Source organism: Eurytemora carolleeae, unplaced genomic scaffold, assembly GCF_000591075.1.
Source record: "Eurytemora carolleeae unplaced genomic scaffold, Eaff_2.0 scaffold1696, whole genome shotgun sequence".
Classification (NCBI taxonomy): Eukaryota; Metazoa; Arthropoda; class Copepoda; order Calanoida; family Temoridae; genus Eurytemora; species Eurytemora carolleeae.
The window spans coordinates 1-19,079 of record NW_019397585.1 but is presented as its reverse complement, the minus strand read 5'-3'; the positions used below and the strand labels follow the sequence as shown (position 1 = coordinate 19,079).

Here is a 19,079-nt window from a genome sequence, read left to right as displayed (position 1 = left end):
ACGCCTTAGCTAGACCTACTACATAGTTTACGTCACAGAAACCCTAGAACTTATTAAATATTAAATAAGGTAAAAAATGCTGCGTCCAAATTGTGTTCGTGTAACTTGTGTAAGGGTAAAAGGTGAAGTGGATCGATACTAGAGAATTCAGAGAAATTAGAAATGTTTATATTCAAAATTTGTATTAAAATTTACTGGATTAATAAGAATTCACAATTATATCCTACAAATACGCATTAGCTTCGAACTTCGATGTACTTTTTGTCTAACCCAAGTTTGAAAAAGAAAACGTCACCGATTTTTACCAATTATTTGGTTTGGAAATAAAAGAAACTAGAAAGTTGAGAGCGGCGATAAATTGAAATGTCGTCTTAGCTTTATCGAATTTTAAGTATTTATTCTAGATTATAATACGAAATGAAAGGGAAGGTTGAGTCTTGAGAGGGGGGTAGGGTTGTTAATCGTTTTCGAAAACGATCGTTAAACGATCGTTTTTTGTTTCGTTTTCAAAAACAATCGTTTCGTTTTCGGAAAAAACGATCGTTTTTAAAAACGACCCACTCGTTTTGAACTTTTAGAAAACGAATAGCGATCATTTTTGAAAACTATCGTTTTTATTAAAACGATTTGCGACCATTTTTTATACGATTGTTTTTAAAAAAACGATCGTTTTTGAAAAAACGATCGTTTTTGAAAATTTTTTTGTAATTAAGTGCCAATACAGGGGGAAAAGGGGATATAAACCGGAAACCCACCCTGGACACTTCACGCTCCCCCTTATAAATCTCATTTGTTATTGGAGCTTATAACATATATGTAGATAAAAACACCAAACAAAATTATGTAATCCCCTAAAACCAAAGTTTATAACAATTTTACCTCCTTCCTGCCGCTCCATGGGGCAGGAGTGGGCGTCGATGGGTGTCGTAAAAAAAGATTTCATGTAAACTTATTGAGGAAAAAATATTTATTTCACTCGTCTATCACCGGATTCATCAAGCAGAAACTGAAAAAGAAAATTATAAACATTAACGTACTGTCTTGTGTATACAAAATTAAGTCTGTATAACTGTACAGTGTGCAAACGTGTTTTGAAGAGGTAACATACAGGGTTACCCACAAAGGATGAGACTGTAAAGACGACCCAAACTCTAAAAATATGACGATTTTAAGCTTGATTTTTGGTTTCTGTATTTAATTGAGTATTTTGATGGTACTTCACGGAATGATTAAGCACAGTTTTGGCCTACAAGGAACCCTGAATTCAAGAAAACGGACTAAACAAATTCCCTACAGTAGTCTCTAAAGTCTCATCCTTTGTGGTTAATCCTGTATGTAACATTATAAAACTCATCTTTTTATTTACAAAGTTAAGATTAAAGAGAATAGATAAAACATTGCAAAAACTTGTCAAGCAAAATAATTGGAGAATTGATTATATCAGATTTTTTTTCTTTCACTTTTATCCTTCCCAAACCAATGGTTTCATAAATCTTCTAAAGTTTCTGTCTCTCAAATTAGGTAAACTAACGAGTTCGTACTGCAGCAGTCGACATGGTAGAAAGGGACTCCAAGGAGTGCAAGGGGGGTATGTAATTTGATAATCTGGCATAGCAAATGAATTAAGTCTTCATGCCACAAACTCAAATTTTGTAATCCCCATATCTTTGCAACCTAATTAAATTATGTGAACTTTGGATATTTCAAACTTAGAACTGTTTAATCTAACGGCAGAATTCATAGTGTGAAATATCTATGACATTAAGATGTAAGGATTAGAAAATTGGTGGCAAAGACTTAATTCCTTATAGAAGCTGGATCAAATCATTGAAAAATTTACAGAAATTTGGGGAAACAGTGAATGGAAAATAAGTCTAGTGTCAGACTCAGATCTAACTTAATAAAGTTTACAATTACAAAGAACCAAAATGTAATTAAAAACATACAGAATAAATTCCGCACAGTCGTCTTTAAAAACCTTTGATGGTATCCCCGCATGGCTAACATAATTTTTTTTGTAGAACTTGTAGAATGGGACATATAGGACGTTATGGACGTTGTATAGGATGTTATATAGAACGTTATTCAGGACGTTGTATAGGGCGTTGTATAGAAAGATGTATAGGACGTTATATAGGACGTTGTATAGGACGTTATATATGACATTATATAGGACGTTGTATTGGACGTTGTATAGGATGTTATAAAGGACGTTATAAAGAACGTTATATAGGACGTTATATAGGACGTTGTATGCGTAGACGTATTTGTTTTTGGTAAAAAAGAAAACTTTCATGAACTTTCAGCAGAGGAGAGAGCAAAATTTAAGTTTCTTATAATTTTTGACTTGATGATAGATTTAGAAATTGAAAATAGACTTTTTTCTTTAGAAATAAACTCTAAAATGCAAAAATTGAAACATTTCATCTTTATAATAAAGTTTTTCACTCAAAATATATATTTGTATATTATAGCTGTAGCTGGCAAAACAGCTCGAGCGAATGGGGTGAAATTATTTGAGATATATCTCATTGGTGCCCGGGGAGTATATTATATTAAAAAATGTGGACATTTTCATTTTCAAAAATTAAATTTTTTTAATTCCACGAACAACGTTGGGCACTTTAGTATGTAAAAAATTAGTATTAATTAATAAACATTTTTCTATGAGATAGTTATTAAAAAGGAAATAATTTGTGTCTTTTTATCTTCCTCCATTGTGGTAAACAAAACACCTTTTGCGATAAAAAAATAATCAAAAAAGAAAAAGAAATAAACTCTTTCTATGTCATTTTTGTAATAATAAAAGTTTGATAAAAAAATGAAAAAGAAAATGATAAAAGTTGAAAGTACAAAATTAATCAAATTTTGTTTATATTATTTTGTAAACATGTATTTTGATATCAGAACATCCAGATTCTACATATGTTGGTTGTTTGTCAGTTGCATCTTTTTTTTAAAGTAAGAAGGACTTCATTATATTCTTTGCTCTTGTACTTTCCATAGCTGCAGTGTTCATTGATATTGTCATTTCCTGTTATATTCCTTACTCTTGTTCTTTTCCTGTTATATTCCGTACGCTTGTTCTTTTCCTGTTATATTCCTTACTCTTGTTCTTTTCCTGTTATATTCCTTACTCTTGTTCTCTCCTTGTTATATTCCTTACTCTTGTTCTCTCCTTGTTATATTCCTTACTCTTATTCTTTTCCTGTTATATTCCGTACTCTTGTTCTTTTCCTGTTATATTCCTTACTCTTGTTCTTTTCCTGTTATATTTCTTACTCTTGTTCTTTTCCTGTTATATTCCGTACTCTTGTTCTTTTCCTTTTATATTCCTTACTCTTGATCTTTTCCTGTTATATTCCGTACTCTTGTTCTTTTCCTGTTATATTCCTTACTCTTGATCTTTTCCTGTTATATTCTTTAATTTTGTTCTTTGTTTATAATTTTCCCTTCATGCTTGCACATGTCTTCGTCTTGTTTTGTATTTTTTTTCTTGTCTTATTTATCTTCCTTGTCTAATATCTTGTTCCGTTCTTTATCCATCTGTTGACGGAAAACAGCAACATGCTAGACAAATCAGGATAATAGGCCAGTTAGGATTCTGGTGGGGTATGTTTATTTTCCCCGGACAATTCTTTCCCGATAGGCCGCACAAATACACACAACAGAGTAACCCCGTCTCAGAAATTCGATAACAAAATCTTTATTTCCTAAAAAATAACATAAATTATAGGTCATGGTTACTTGTACAATGTTATAATGAATATTAATAGTAGAAAAAAATCTTACGAATTATTTAGGGATGGTCGGGGGTGACTTATTGTTGATCAGTATTGAAATACGTTTTTTTAACTTCTGAAAAATTACAGTTGAATATTTAACGAAATTCACTAATGCTTCTTATGAAAATATTTTGCTTAACTTTAATGATTTCACAACAACGAAAATATTTGAATCTCCGTCGGAGGAGTACAAAGGGAATTGCGGGCTGAAAATTTGGTTTGGCTGTCTCCGAGAGGAGATACACGTTGAAGACGACATTTTTTAGAGGTCTTAAATTAATGGTTAACACCATCGTATCTGTGTTCTCCTATTCATTCTCATTGGCGTGTTTTCTTTCCTTGTTTAAGACATTCAACTGTCCATTGTTTTTTTTTATTTACGTTTCTCCTTGTAACTAACTGGACATGTAAAAATATAGTTTGAACATTTTAAAATTATATTTATTTGAAAAATAGTAAAATGGGTTCTATTGATAAAAAACTGTTTACTCCTGGTCCTCTCAACTGCTCACTTTCAACCAAGGTATTATAAACCTTTCGTTTTTTACACCTTTTAACTGAAAGGCCTTGGTGACTGGTGTTACGTTGACCTGTACATTTTTGTAAATTTATTTTTCTTAAATTTTAATTTGGTTTATACAAACAAATAGTATGCTATTGTCAAATAAGTATTTTGATTAGGGACTAAAATGCCCATGTCCAGTATGCAGTATGCAGTATGCAGTATGCAGTATGCAGTATGCAGTATGTCCAGTATGCAGTATGCAGTATGTCCAGTATGCACCACCACTTTTAGTTTAGGCTAACATTCCTAAGAAAAGTTTAAGGAGAAAAAAGACTTGCCTCAAAATCAAATTATTCATAACTATTTGGGGATTAGAAAATTAGAGTTTGAGGCAGGTGTTAAAAGTTCCAAACCTTTCTTAGCTACAGAATTAATGAGTATTTCAATTTTTTCAGTGAATTTTATGATTTGATTTGAAATTTTGCAAATTAAAAGTTAGAAAGAAAATATTCATTAATTTATTATATCTTTTAAAAATAAAGAAGTATTGTATTCAAATTATAATAAAAGCGCACCTAAACTTGTAAGGCACCTCAGGGATAACCTATTTTTTTAATTTGTTCCGTATTGGCTGAATATGATCTGTTTAAAACTTTGATTCATTATACACCATATCACATATATATAAGTTTTGGTTTATCTTTAACAAAGGTTTATATCAATTTATCAAGACAGGGACATCAGATAGAACTAATATTGGTCGCGATCAACTCCTAAAACTTGGAGGCTTCAGCCTATATACCAAACCAGTTTCATTTTACCTTAACAGTCCCTTTAAACTAAATATTTTGTTAAGGAGGCAATGTTAAAAGATCTTGGGTCTAGAGATGAAACATTCATACAGACAGTCAGGTTTTAAAAATTAAACTGACTGAAGTGCCCGACGTTGTCCGTGAATTTAGAAAAAGAATTTTAAAAAATAGTTTTTTTTGCCTTTAATACCCCCGGGATACCCTTCAAAAATGTCATTTGGTCGGATATAGGGAACATACACGAATTTCTTGTTTTATTATAATAAATAAACAAATTTTAATTAACAATACGCTATTAGCACGGTCATTATTAAGTCGTAACTGGAGTCTAAAAATCGTCTTCCTATTTCCGAGTTTTCTGTAGGTAGTACATTTGACTTATTTTTACGCAAAATTTAATTGGATAAATCATGTTGTTCAATATATTCTGAAGTTTTGTTTAAATATATATACGCAATTGCAAAGATACCTTGACAGATTTGGCCCATTTCTAACACTCAGTGTAAGAAATGAGCCAAATCGCGTAACTAATTTCCTCTATAGTGATGTCAGACGTGAACTGCTGGAGATTGCAGGTGTGTCCGAACATGATTGGACTGCTGTTCTCATTCAGGTTCTAACATTGTAGTTTACACAGATAGAACATTGCATTAATTCTTAGATTTCAACATCATAGATCACACAGATAGGACAAAGAATGTAGTAATTGTATTAATCCTTAAGTTCCAACATTTGCAGCTATAGGGCAAAGGATGTAGTTTACATTAATCCTGAGATTCCAACATTATAGATCACACAGATAAGACAAAGATTGTAGTAACATTATACTTGTAAATATACCAAACAGATAGGACAAAGAATGTATGAACATTATACTTGTAAATATACTAAACAGATAGGGCAACGAATGTAGTAACATTATACTTGTAAATATACCAAACAGATAAGACAAAGAATGTAGTAACATTATACTTGTAAATATACCAAACAGAAAGGGCAAAGGATGTAATAACATTATACTTGTAAATGTACCTAACTGATAGTGCAAAGGATGTAGTAACATTATTCTTGTAAATATACCAAACAGAAAGGGCAAAGGATGTAATAACATTATACTTGTAAATATACCAAACAGATAGGGCAAAGAATGCAGTAACATTATGCTTGTAAATAAACCAAACAGATAGGGCAAAGAATGTAGTAAAATTAAACTTGTAAATATACAAAACAGATAGGGCAAATAATGTAGTAACATTATACTTGTAAATATACCAAACAGATAGGGCAATGGATGTAGTAACATTATGGTTTTAGACATACCAAAAAGATACGGCAAAGAATGTAGTAATTAGGGCAAAGGATGTAGTAACATTATGCTTGTTAATAAACCAAACAGATAGGGCAAAGAATGTAGTAATTGCATTAATCATGAGGTTCAAACTTCAGATCAAACAGAGAGGGAAAAACGATGTAGTAACTTTAAATTAAATTTTCAGCTACTGTATATTAATACAATAATGCAAAAAATGTCTTCCAGTGTAGTGCAGATGTTTTCTGTTAAAAAGTCCAACAAAGGAATTGAGTTTTTACCACAAACTCAAATTTTCTATACCCAATATCTTTACAAACTAATGGTGTAAACCTTTGATATTACAAACCTAGATTATTTAATCTAACAGAATTCATTGTTTAAAATACCAAAGTTCTGCGACACTGGGTTGAAAAGATAAAGGGATTGGAAAATCATGATTTGTGGCAAAAACTCAAATCCTTTAGTCAAATATAATTTTCCCATTAAAAAATAACATTAAAAAATGCACTCATTCATAAAAAGATAAAACATTATCTTAAAAAGAGAAAAATAACAAAAAACAAACAAACAATAAGTATATACAAATAAAAGAAAAAGTCTAATATATTCGCAAGCCTGTCTCGCTTAAAGAACCCTGAAATATATTTATTTAAAATAGATTATTAACTTTAGTATTGTCTTTATAAACCTTGCTTTACACAGGGAAGTGGCACTTATGCAGTTGAAGCTGTTCTTCAAACATCAACCCCCAGAGGTGATGGCAGGTAAAACTCTTCAGATCAAACATCAACCCCCCAGAGGTGAAGGAAGGTAAAACTTTTCAGTTCAAATATCAACCCCAGAGGTGAAGGAAGGTAAAACTCTTCAAATCAAACATCAACCCCCAGAGGTGAAGGAAGGTAAAACTCTTCAGATCAAACATCAACCCACAGAGATCAAGGAAGGTAAAACTCTGCAGATCAAACATCAACCCCCAGAGGGGAAGGAAGGTAAAACTCTTCAGATCAAACGTCAACCCACAGAGGTAAAGGAAGGTAAAACTCTTCAGATCAAACATCAACCCCCAGAGGCGAAGGAATGTAAAACTCTTCAGATCAAACATCAACCCCCCAGAGGTGAAGGAAGGTAAAACTCTTCAGATCAAACATCAACCCCCAGAGCTGAATACATGTAAAACTCTTCAGATCAAACATCAACCCCCAAAACTCTTTAGTTCAAATATATCCAGAATCTGATATGTAGTCCATCCCATCAAAACACACTTTAATAGAACGAATAATATGAATAAATGAAAAAAATATAAATTGAATACTGACACACTACCTCTTTCTTCTAAAGATAATTTTTTTTGTAGAGTTTTGATTTTGGCAAACGGAGCTTATGGTTTACGGATGGAAACTATGTGTAAAGGTAAACTTGAAGACTAAATTTCATCCCCGAACAATATTGTGTCAATTTCCTAATAGTATTTCTTTAACCCTATTCCTGCTGGGGGGGGGGTCAATTTGACCCCCTCCCCTGTAGTTTTTTTTTACATAACTCAAAAAGTATTGGTCTGAGGCTGTTGAAATTTTCTGACTTTTCTTACATACCCAAAGCCCTCCCTTTAGGCCTAAAACCGGGCTTTAATACTAACTGCCTGAGTCCTCAGGCCCACTGCCTGAATGACTGCTTTTGCCTGTAACAAACTAAATCTTTGTTTTGACCCATGCTTTCACTTGTCAGATTTTGATAAAATTTAGCTTTGACATAAGGAAACGGATTGCACAAGTTTTGCGAAAAAAAATTGCAAATTTTTTGCAAACAACCTTTCAAAGGAAATTTTTAGTTTTTCTTCATTAAAAATAAGGTTATTTAAAATTTTGCAAAAATATTTGCATATTTGAAATGGCATGGTTAAGGGCTTTTCAAAAATGTATAATTTTTCATTTTTTGGACAAATTTTTTTTTGCAAACATTTTTACTATATAACTGGATTTTGCGATAAAAAATTCAATTTTTGCAAATTTGCAAAATTTTTTGCAGATTCTAAAAGTAGAGCACAAGAGCTTTCTAATGATGTATCATTTGTCATATTTGGACATAAAACATGAGATTTAGAGGGGGGGGGGTCAAATTGACCCCCCCCCTAGCATATCCTGGTTTTCAAGTACCCCAGCAGGGATAGGGTTAAGATCTGCCAACGTATACACAGCACAAAATTCACTGTTTCTGAATCTACTGAATATTATGTTTATCTCCATATTGAAAATTTACGTTACTGAACGCTCAAAACGTAAGTTATGAGTATTACCATTATGGCTAATTTTTACTTTTAGCTAGATTCAAACTTAATATTGACATTCAATACTTGAGTAGTTTAAATTAAGTTTCTGAATTTAAGTATTGTAAAGCTTCTTCAGTAGTTTAAATAAAGTTTCTGAATTTAAGTATTGTCAAGTTTCTTCAGTAGTTTAAATTAAGTTCTGAATTTAAGTATTGTCAAGTTCCTTTAGTAGTTTAAATTAAGTTCTGAATTTAAGTATTGTCAAGTTCCTTTAGTAGTTTAAATTAAGTTCTGAATTTAAGTATTGTCAAGTTTCTTCAGTAGTTTAAATTAAGTTATTGTCAAGTTCCTTTAGTAGTTTAAATTAAGTTCTGAATTTAAGTATTGTCAAGTTTCTTCAGTATAGTTTAAATTAAGTTTCTGAATTTAAATATTGACAAGGTTCTTCAGTAGTTTAAATTAAGTTTCTTAATTTAAGTATTGTCAAGTTTCTTCTTTATAGATCTTTTCTAATTAGTGGCAGATCTAGAGTTTGATTCAATTCGTTCATCTGAGATCCTACCTTTTAACATTTCTCAGGTCAGTTTAGGAAAAAACATTATTATTATCTTATTAACTAATCAGCCAGTTCTCAAATCAAGATTCTAGAAGAAATACTTGCATCAAGACATTAAAAGTTCTCCACAAGAATGCATCTATTAAATTACAAAATTGTATTATTGATAACTTTGTTTTTATTACATTATGCAATTCTTTTCTCAAAGGAAGCAAGGAAAAATTTTAATTTTTTTTTCCAAAACAAAAACGATTTTACTGATTGTTTTGAGAAATTGTCTTTGTAAATACAGGGTGAGTCAATAAAAAGCGTGATTTGCGGCACCTGTTGCAAAATTGTACCGTTTTTTGGCAACTCTGCTGTATGGTGTTTTTTCAATATTTTTTGAAAATTTTTATTTTTTTTGGTACTCCAATGGTCCTAAAAAAAATCCGCGAATCTTTTTTTCTCTCAAAATCAAAAGTTCAGAAAAGCAAAAATGTGTAAATAAATTATTTCTATCGAAATCTAAAATTTTAAAAAGATTGAATCACAAAATCACAAAATTGTAATAAAAATATTCGCAATTTTCAGTTCTGGTCTAAATTTTAAGGAAAAGTCATTTAAATTCTCTAAGTCCTTTCTTCTTAGTATATTCTAAAGTATTAAATATACGCTGTTCAGTTGAAACCTTAAAAACTATTGGAAAACGTTCCATAAAAATTAGACCAGAACTGAAAATAGCGAATTTTCTTATTACAATTTAGCAAATTTTCTGCAATTCTGAGATTCAATCTTTTTAATATTTTAGATTTCGATAGAAATAATCTATTTACACATTTTTGTTTTCCGAACTTTTGGTTTTGAGAGAAAAAATGTTCGCGGATTTTTTTTGGGCCATTAGAGTACCAAAAAAAGTACAAATTTTCAAAAAATATTGAAAAAACACCATTAAAGAGAGTTGCACCAGGTCCCGCGATTTACACTTTTATTTTGACTCACTGTCTCTTCAGTCAGTAAAAATTTTACATAATCAATGAAATCTAACTTGTCAAGCATGCAATTTTGAGAAAGGATGTACCCGTGATTCAAGTCACTATAGTTTTACTGCAGGTTGAGGCCCAGCTGACTAATGGGAAAGTGTACACTACTGTCTGCATTGTTTACTGCAGGTTGAGGCCCAGCTGACTAATGGGAAAGTGTACACTATAGTTTTACTGCAGGTTGAGGCCCAGCTGACTAATGGGAAAGTGTACATGAGGCCCAGCTGACTAATGGGAAAGTGTACACTACTGTCTGCATTGTTTACTGCAGGTTGAGGCCCAGCTGACTAATGGGAAAGTGTACACTATAGTTTTACTGCAGGTTGAGGCCCAGCTGACTAATGGGAAAGTGTACACTACTGTCTGCATTGTTCACTGTGAAACCAGTTCTGGAGTCATCAATAATGTTGAGGAGGTATCATCTGGAAATTAAAATGAAAATGAAAAGTTGTTCACCACTTTATGACCAAAATCAAATTATTTGATTCACAAAAGGCAACATATTCACTGGCCCTGAGAGAGGTCCTCTAAAAAAGCATGGAAATGAATTGGAATACCTGAAATAAACTGACAAAACTTGCAAGTAATTGTTATGTAAAAAATTAAGGCTATTGTTAAAAGTAAAATCCAGCCAAAAATGGATTTACATGCATTGAACTAAATCCAATATAACTGTCCAAGGGCACATGTTTTATAATTCTTTGAATTGCAAAAAGCAGACATTAATCTTCATCTTGGGCTTGATTTAACTGCAACTTGACATTGGAAAACTTCCCCAATTATCATATCATTTTATGGTTTCCTGGACAATATTATTAACCATATACATATACATTGGACATTTTCAGAATTTGGTATTCTCTTTAATAACGGTTTAATGTTCCTTAGTTTTTAAGAAGAAAATTATTGATAAAATGATTTATGTTTCTTTCTTCGCAGAAAAAAAAGATATACAAAATTTCACCTAAAGAGACTGAAGATGTAATTTGAGGTGACCCCAGCTCCCTTGCATGTCATTTGTTCAATTCATATCAGTATATCCTTTAAACCTTTGGTCTCAGTAAAACCGGTTCCGTTATCTACCTGTTTTTCTATCTAAAAATTGATTACTTTTTATAGCGGATGTTTGCAACAGGAGAGAAAGAAATAATTTGTAAGAATTTAACACTTGTCAAGATAGAACCGTAGTTTCGATAGAAGTAAAGAATTCCATTTAGTTGTTGCCGTTAATTTACGTATTGATCTCTAATTGGATGATAAGATTTTAATAGATAGATCTTGCCACTTTTCCAATTCTATTGGTTCTGAGTACTCACCAAGCACGTGAGTGAACCCTGATTGGATCAGACGCTAATGGACGAGTGAAACTACTAGAGGGTATCAGAATTGCCCCTCTATGAATGGAGGGTTACTTGAAATTACGTCTCACGGGCAGCCGTAGTACATTTGAATTTCCGAGCCGGGTCAACTTTTCCGGTCCCAGTTTGTACTGTATCGCCCGGTCAGTGGGTAAATGAAACAGACACTCAATAGGACTGGCCGGTGCAACAAGGTTGACGCGGTCAGACTTTAGGTTGAATTTACTTTTACTGAAGGGTCAGAGGTTCGTGGTCTAAATTCCCATTCAGCTGAACAAATTGTCGGAAACACAGTTTGTTTATGTAATGTTTATAAAAGTAGCTGAACTGTTTGATTTCATTTTTATAAAGGTGGCTGAACTAGTTCGGAAGCATCAACCCTTAGCATTCATGTTTGTTGATGCAATGTCTAGTTTTGGAGCTATACCACTAGGAACACTTTCAACTTTCTTGAATATTCAATAAGAAACGCAGATTTTAAATATCACTTTGTTTTTATCATAATGGGCCACTTTATAATTATGTCAACAGTTTCTTTATAATATTTTGTATCCAGTATTTTCGAATAAATAGTTTTAAAATTTTAAATTTGTCTGATTGAACAAAAAGCAGAATTTGGTCTTGGATTAAAAATATGCTTTAAAGTTTTCGATTAAAACACTTTCTTTGTTTTTAAAAAGCTTAAATAGTTTTAAAAAAGCCTAATTTCTGTTATTTTTAAAATCCGTTTTCTTCTTTATAGTTAATTGATTTGTAAAGATGAATTGCATTTGTCTGCAGGTTTAACCAATATAGATTTCCTTGTTTCATCTGCAAATAAATGCTTACAGGTTAGTATTATACAAAATATTGCAAAATAAACAAACTGTATCATAAAAATGACCAAATTATATGAATTATATAAGTTTTATATGCATAGCATTTATATTTGTTGATCAATCGATCTATTATAATTACCTTATTTTTATTTGAATTCATATTTCTAGAAATAAAAAATAAATAGAAATATTTTTACAGCTATTAACATTTTTTAAAAATCTCCAATATCTTCTTGATTTTATACCTATTTAATGTCTATCTATCTATCTATCTATCTATCTATCTATCTATCTATCTATCTATCTATCTATCTATCTATCCATCTATCTATCTATCTATCTAAAGTCTACCCTCTGTTCCTGAAACATTATTGATCATTCTTCAAGTAATCACGCTTTATTATTAATCATAATAATACAGAAATTATCCCCATACCATCCCTCCCCTCGCCTTACCATCCCTCCCCTCGCCTCACTATCCCTCCCTCCCCTTACTATCCCTCCCCTCGCCTTAATATCCCTCCCTCCCCGTACCATCCCTCCCCTCGCCTTACCATCCCTACCTCCCCGTTCTATCCCCCCTCGCCTTACCATCCCTCCCCTCGACTTACCATATCTCCCTTCCTTACCATCCCTCCCCTTACCATCACACCCCACCCCTTAACATCCATCCCCTCCCTCCTCTTACCATCCATCCCCTCCCCTTACAGGATTATTCTAGTTACATAGTTATCTTAGGTTTATACTTTTATGTTACTTTGTTCCTTTACATTGTAAATTATCCCTTGATGTTCTATTCAGGGAGTTCCGGGGTTTGCCTACGCTATCTGCAGAAAACAATGCCTAGCAAAGTGTGCTGGGAACTCAAGGTATAAACATTTAGGTAGTTAACAAAATACAAAATCAATCATATTTACTTTAGAAAATATTATTGAATTCAGCTCAATGAATTTTGTGCTGCATGACTACATTCTTATAAATTAATAAATGGATGCTGACTAAAATAAGTTTTTGAACACTATCAGTGAAATAAGGATTTTACTCCACTTTTATTTTTCCTTCAATAAATAATCTGGAAAATATTTTTCCTTCAATAAATAATCTGGAAAATATTTTTCCTTCAATAAATAATCTGGAAGATATTTTTCGAATGTTTATTCCCTAAAGCAACTTATTTTGCATGCTTTGAGTAACTAACTTGTTTTGTTATTTTATTATGAGAATATATGAAAATAAAAAAATATTTGAGAGCATATCAAAATGTATGAAATGTTATGAAAATATTTGAAAACATATAAACATATATAAAAATTAATGAAAACATATGAAAATATATGAAAATAAATAAAAATAATTGAAGATAAATCATATAAAAAATTATAAAAATTCTTGAAAATATGTATGATTTTTTTAAACCTATATTAATCAATTTAACAGGAAATATCAAAATTCTGTGACATTGCATTGGGTTGCAAAGATATAGGGCTTAGAAAATATGAGTTTGTGGCAAAAACTCAATTCCTTTATGAATATATATGAAAATATAAATAAAAATATAAAAAAATGTATGAAGCAAAATATATGAAAATGTATAAAGCAAAATATATGAAAATGTATGAAGCAAAATATATGAAAATATATGAAATTTTATGAAATATATGAAAATATATGAAATATATGAAAATATATGAAATATATGAAAATATATGAAAATATATGAAAACATATAACAATTTAAATAAATATATGAAAATATATAAAACATATATCAATATTAATAAATATATGAAAATATATGAAAATATATGAAAATATATAAAAGCATATATCAATATTAAAAAATATATGAAAACATATAACAATATAAATAAATATATGAAAATTTATGAAAATATTCATTTTGCAGAAGTTTGAGCTTGGATCTGGAACATCAGGAAAGAAATATGATTGAGACGCGACAATTCAGGTTCTTTTTGATTACAGCGATCTGACTGACCAATTATGTAACATTTTACTGCTTTAAAATACCTACCGTTGTTTTTAAGTTATTTTCATTTTTTATATTCATTATTTTCGAAGTAGGTAGTGATTTAAACCGGCTTAACAAGACTAAAATTCTAATTTTTCTAAGTTGAGTTGAAAAGAACTGTAAACTGTAAACGAACGTTATTTCAGGAAACAATTCATTAATAGAGTGGCTTGTCAGATTCACAACGCTTCCCGTTAAAGATTTTCTTATAAAAAACATCCATATTTTTGTTTGGAAAACTGTTGTGAATCGGTCATGGCCCTCTTTAAATGAAAGTTAACTTAAGTTTACTTAAAAGGTTTACCCCACCCACCCACACTATACTGGCATTCAAGCAGGCTCTACAGGAGTTTAAGGCAGAGGGAGGACTTCAGGGTAGAGGGGATAGGTAGGCTCATGTTCATGTTCATGTTCATGTTCATGTTTATGTTCATGTTCATGTTCATGTTCATGTTCATGTTCATGTTCATGTTCATGTTGATGTTGATGTTGATGTTGATGTTGATGTTGATGTTGATGTTGATGTTGATGTTGATGTTGATGTTGATAATACAGGTATGCTGCAAACTGCCAAATCATGAAAAGGGGAATGATCAAACTTGGATTCAAATCATTAGTCAAAGACGAGGCAATTAAACAATCATTCAATCAAGCAATCAATCAATCAATTAACTAATCAATTAATATCGAATTTATCAAATTAACCAATTGAAAATATGATTTTTTCTTTATTTTACAAATTGCGATTGTTTGAGCAATCAATAATTGATAATTTCGTGCTACAATTGATAAATGCATTGTAAAATGTCAGTATGCTTCCAACATTATCAGCTGTTTCTTCTATCCTGATCATGAAAACTTCAAGTTTAAAACCTTCTATACAGCACTCTCGGACAAAGGTTAAAAAATCGATGAATAAAATAATTCCAATTCGCTAAACCAATTTCTTTATATCGTTTTTTTTAAATCTTAAACTCATTGAAAAAATTTTATTCATCTAAATTTATGTAATTGTTTATTTAAAATCGCATGAGCGATTCGCACTAGTAAGAAATGCCGGGGCAAATATTGTAGTTACAACTTTAGCCATCTTCTTACACGTCTTTGCTTTAGAACGTCAAAAACCTCTTTCAGTCATAGTGGACAGAAGTCAATTAATTTGTGATGCAAATCAAGTAGTCATCCGTATCCTACGATTAAATCAATTCTGTGAATTTGATGTGTCTTATGTTTTTCGGTATTATCAGTTTATAAGCTTCTTAATTCTTCTTATATACAGATATTAGTAAATTTAGTTGCGATCGATATCGAGTTCGATTCGACGTCAAATTATACCCCCATTCATTTTTCGCGATCGCTCCCTTTAAAGTAAGATCTGGTATCCCAGAGTAATCCTATAAATTATATTGTCCAGGGGAGATCATCTATCCTGGAAAAGTTACGGATTCTCAGTGCTTTAGAATTGGAAATATCGGAGATTTACACAAACAGGTTTAGCTTTTTAAAATTTTATTTCTCATAATTAAACAACATTTAAGATGATTAAATTGCATAAACATTAACGTTGAAGGGTAAAATAATTGTTTTTCTTATGATAGAAAATTCTTGAATGATATAAAATTTTTAGTTGTCAACATTTATACTTTTCAGGACATGGATAGACTTCTTGTATCAGTTGAAGCTGTACTTAAAGAGATGGAGATTCCTGTACCTGTACCTGGACCTGTACTTTAGATTATTCCTGTACATGTACCAGGACCTGTACTCTAGTAGATTTCTATACATGTACCAGGACCTGTACTCTAGATTATTCCTGTACATGTACCAGGACCTGTACTCTAGATTATTCCTGTACATGTACAAGGACCTGTACTCTAATAGATTTTTGTACATGTACCAGGACCTGTACTCTAGATGATTTCTGTACATGTACCTGGTCCTGTACTCTATTAGATTCCTGTACATGTACCTGGACCTGTACTCTAGTAGATTCCTGAACATGCACCTGGACCTGTACTCTAGAGGATTCATATACCTGTACAAGGACCTGTACTCTAGTAGATTCCTGTACATGTACCAAGACCTGTACTCTAGCAGATTCCTGTACATGTACATGGACCTGTACTCTTGTAGATTTCTGTATATGTACCTGAATCTGTACTCTTGTAGATTCCTGTACATGTACCTGGTCCTGTACTCTTGTAGATTCCTGTACATGTAACTGGACCTGTACTCTAGATGATTCCTGTACCTTAGTGTACATGTACCAGGATCTGTACTCATGATTCTTGTATTTTTTTATACTTTAGAGTTTAGAGATAAAAAGTCTATATTATATAAATATTATACATGGTTTGAGGTCCTTTATATAGTTAGAATTAATAAATAATAAAAAAATCTGTTAAAATAACAAAATATATACGGAATGTTTTGTCTTTACTATTCAGACATAGATTGTGATAAAATTGGACGTGTAACTTTTAATTGGAAGGTCACTTGAGTTTCTACAGTTTCTACAAAGAATGTTGTTATTGTTCTTAAAAAGAACATGCAATAATAAACTTTTATAACAAAACCTCTCAACTAGTATTCACGCAACCTCGTTCAGTAATGGTTACAATGAATATGAAAGGAAAATATTGTGTACTGCAGTTTCTGGGACGAATGTAAACAAAACTTGACCTGGCCAGCACTTTATTTGTTTACATTCCTCCCGGAAACTGCAGTACGCTTTATTTTATGGGATTGCAGATCAACTCTAAAAATAAAATTGAAGTCTTTTAAGTAGATTGCATAGATAAGAAGGCATTTATCAAAATATGTTTTGCAAAAAAAGAATATACTAAATCATTTCATGGCAAACGTTTCTTTAGAAATTGAATTTGTTTTATAATTTGGTAGTTATTGGAAAATGATATTTCATTTAAAAAAGTTGCCTTTTCAGAATTTATTTTTTTTTATTTTTAACACTGAAATAAGAATCCACAAAATTGTCAATATGATGTGAATGAAGGCAAACAAATTACGATTAAAAAGCTCTTTGCAATTGTGTGTACATTTAAGCTCCAGGGACTTCTACTATGTAGTATTTTTGTTTAAGAAATAAATGAATAATGATATAATAAATTACTTAGGTAATTAATATTAATAAATATTAAAAATTCGACCTCCTTTTAAGATCTGATTTTTTAAAAACGTTTATCACATAATGAGTATTAAATTTTTCAATTTTTTTCTTCTATAAATGTTTCTTCTAATTTGCAGCTGTATACATTTTTGCTGGTGAAAAAAGAATTTTACATTTTTGATTAAATAGTTTCACCCTTAAAGGGAGTGACTGGCTATGTAAGGTAGTTGAACTGAGTATGCAGTGTTGTGGAAAACTTCTTTCGGATTCATTTGCGACATATTAAACTTTTAAAGATCTGTAAATCCTGAGTTTGAGTGAAAATTCGACGTTCAAAACTCCTACTTTGGGGGTGGATACGTTTTCAAAATTAGTTTTTTTAAATTATTAAATAACGACGACATAAAATGTAAAAAAGATCTTCAGATATGATGTAACTGGAAAGAAATTAAAAATTATTATATGCGATCTTATTTTACGCATGAGGATTAAAAACCCATGATAAGGATAGGACAAAGAGCTAGCATTATTTTGTCCCTCTTCTATTTTTATATATAAAGTTGTAATCTCTGTTTGTCTGTTTTTTGTCCGATCATAACTCAGGAACAATTTGGCCGATTTGCCTTAAATTTTGATTGGGGAACTCGAGAGAGTCACGGAAATGTTCTTAGCTTGGTTTTGATATTCGAAGTTGAGTCGACATTTATTTCTAAAATTTAGTTTCCCGGTAAAATCGCCCAAGTGCGGGTAAACGGCGGGCGTAACTATGAGTAACCTGGGCAATATTCTAGAATTAGTCTGTACTTGAAGTTGAATATATTCTGTTGGGTTTCTCAGCTGTAGGTTTCAATAGATATCGTCAGTTTGACATAATCATTTCACATCTATACAACTAGATAATCTTGTTATAAACTAACAAATAAGAGTTTAATGTTACAATAAACTAATAAATTATGAGTTTAGTGTCACAATAAACTAAAAAATTAAGAGTTTAGTATCACAATAAACTAACAAATTATAAGCATAGTGTTACGCTAAACTAACAATATATGAGTAGTGTCACAATAAACTACAAAATTAAGAGTTTAGTGTCACAATAAACTACAAAATTAAGAGTATAGTGTCACAATAAACTAACAAATTAAGAGTTTAGTGTCACAATGAACTAACAAAATAAATTCTGACAACCCTTATTTGGTTTATTACAAATCATACAAATAATCTTTGGTGAATCTATTTATTCAATAATTTATTTATTTCTAATTACCTTAACCCTAAGATCTATTATTTAATCTACACATCTATTCAATTATCTATCTAAAATATTATCTTCCTGATTCAGATCTATCTGTTCCTGTATCGTGTATTTAACCAAGAATAGTATCACGCTAGTAACCGCTCTATAATCTGGATATCGATGTTCAATATCAAGTAAAGGATGGAGTTTTCAACCAGGGGCGTTCAGAGATAAACTGCATCCATCTCCCCC

General features: G+C 31.2%; 1 protein-coding gene across 1 annotated transcript; it reads left to right on the top strand.

Moving 5' to 3' along the window:
* The first annotated feature begins 4,216 nt into the window (after positions 1-4,216).
* LOC111715037 (2-aminoethylphosphonate--pyruvate transaminase) lies at positions 4,217-16,894 on the top strand. The gene is made up of 16 exons (XM_023490275.1): positions 4,217-4,308; positions 5,147-5,202; positions 5,646-5,715; positions 7,117-7,178; positions 7,769-7,824; positions 9,198-9,259; positions 10,581-10,673; positions 11,968-12,049; positions 12,397-12,446; positions 13,236-13,303; positions 14,341-14,400; positions 14,762-14,851; positions 15,019-15,091; positions 15,275-15,362; positions 15,878-15,954; positions 16,114-16,894. Exons 1-16 carry the CDS (start codon positions 4,246-4,248, stop codon positions 16,195-16,197), a joined length of 1,134 nt encoding a protein of 377 aa, XP_023346043.1. The 5' UTR covers positions 4,217-4,245; the 3' UTR covers positions 16,198-16,894.
* The last annotated feature ends 2,185 nt before the right edge of the window (positions 16,895-19,079 follow it).

What these genes read in the sequence shown, in the direction of transcription:
- LOC111715037 (XM_023490275.1), top strand. Translation starts at nt 4,246, where the DNA reads ATGGGTTCTATTGATAAAAAACTGTTTACTCCTGGTCCTCTCAACTGC. An exon ending in TCATCAATAATGTTGAGGAG is followed by an intron (nt 10,674 to 11,967) that starts GTATCATCTGGA and finishes ATTTTTATAAAG; the next exon opens with GTGGCTGAACTAGTTCGGAA. An exon ending in CTTCAGGGTAGAGGGGATAG is followed by an intron (nt 14,852 to 15,018) that starts GTAGGCTCATGT and finishes TTGATAATACAG; the next exon opens with GTATGCTGCAAACTGCCAAA.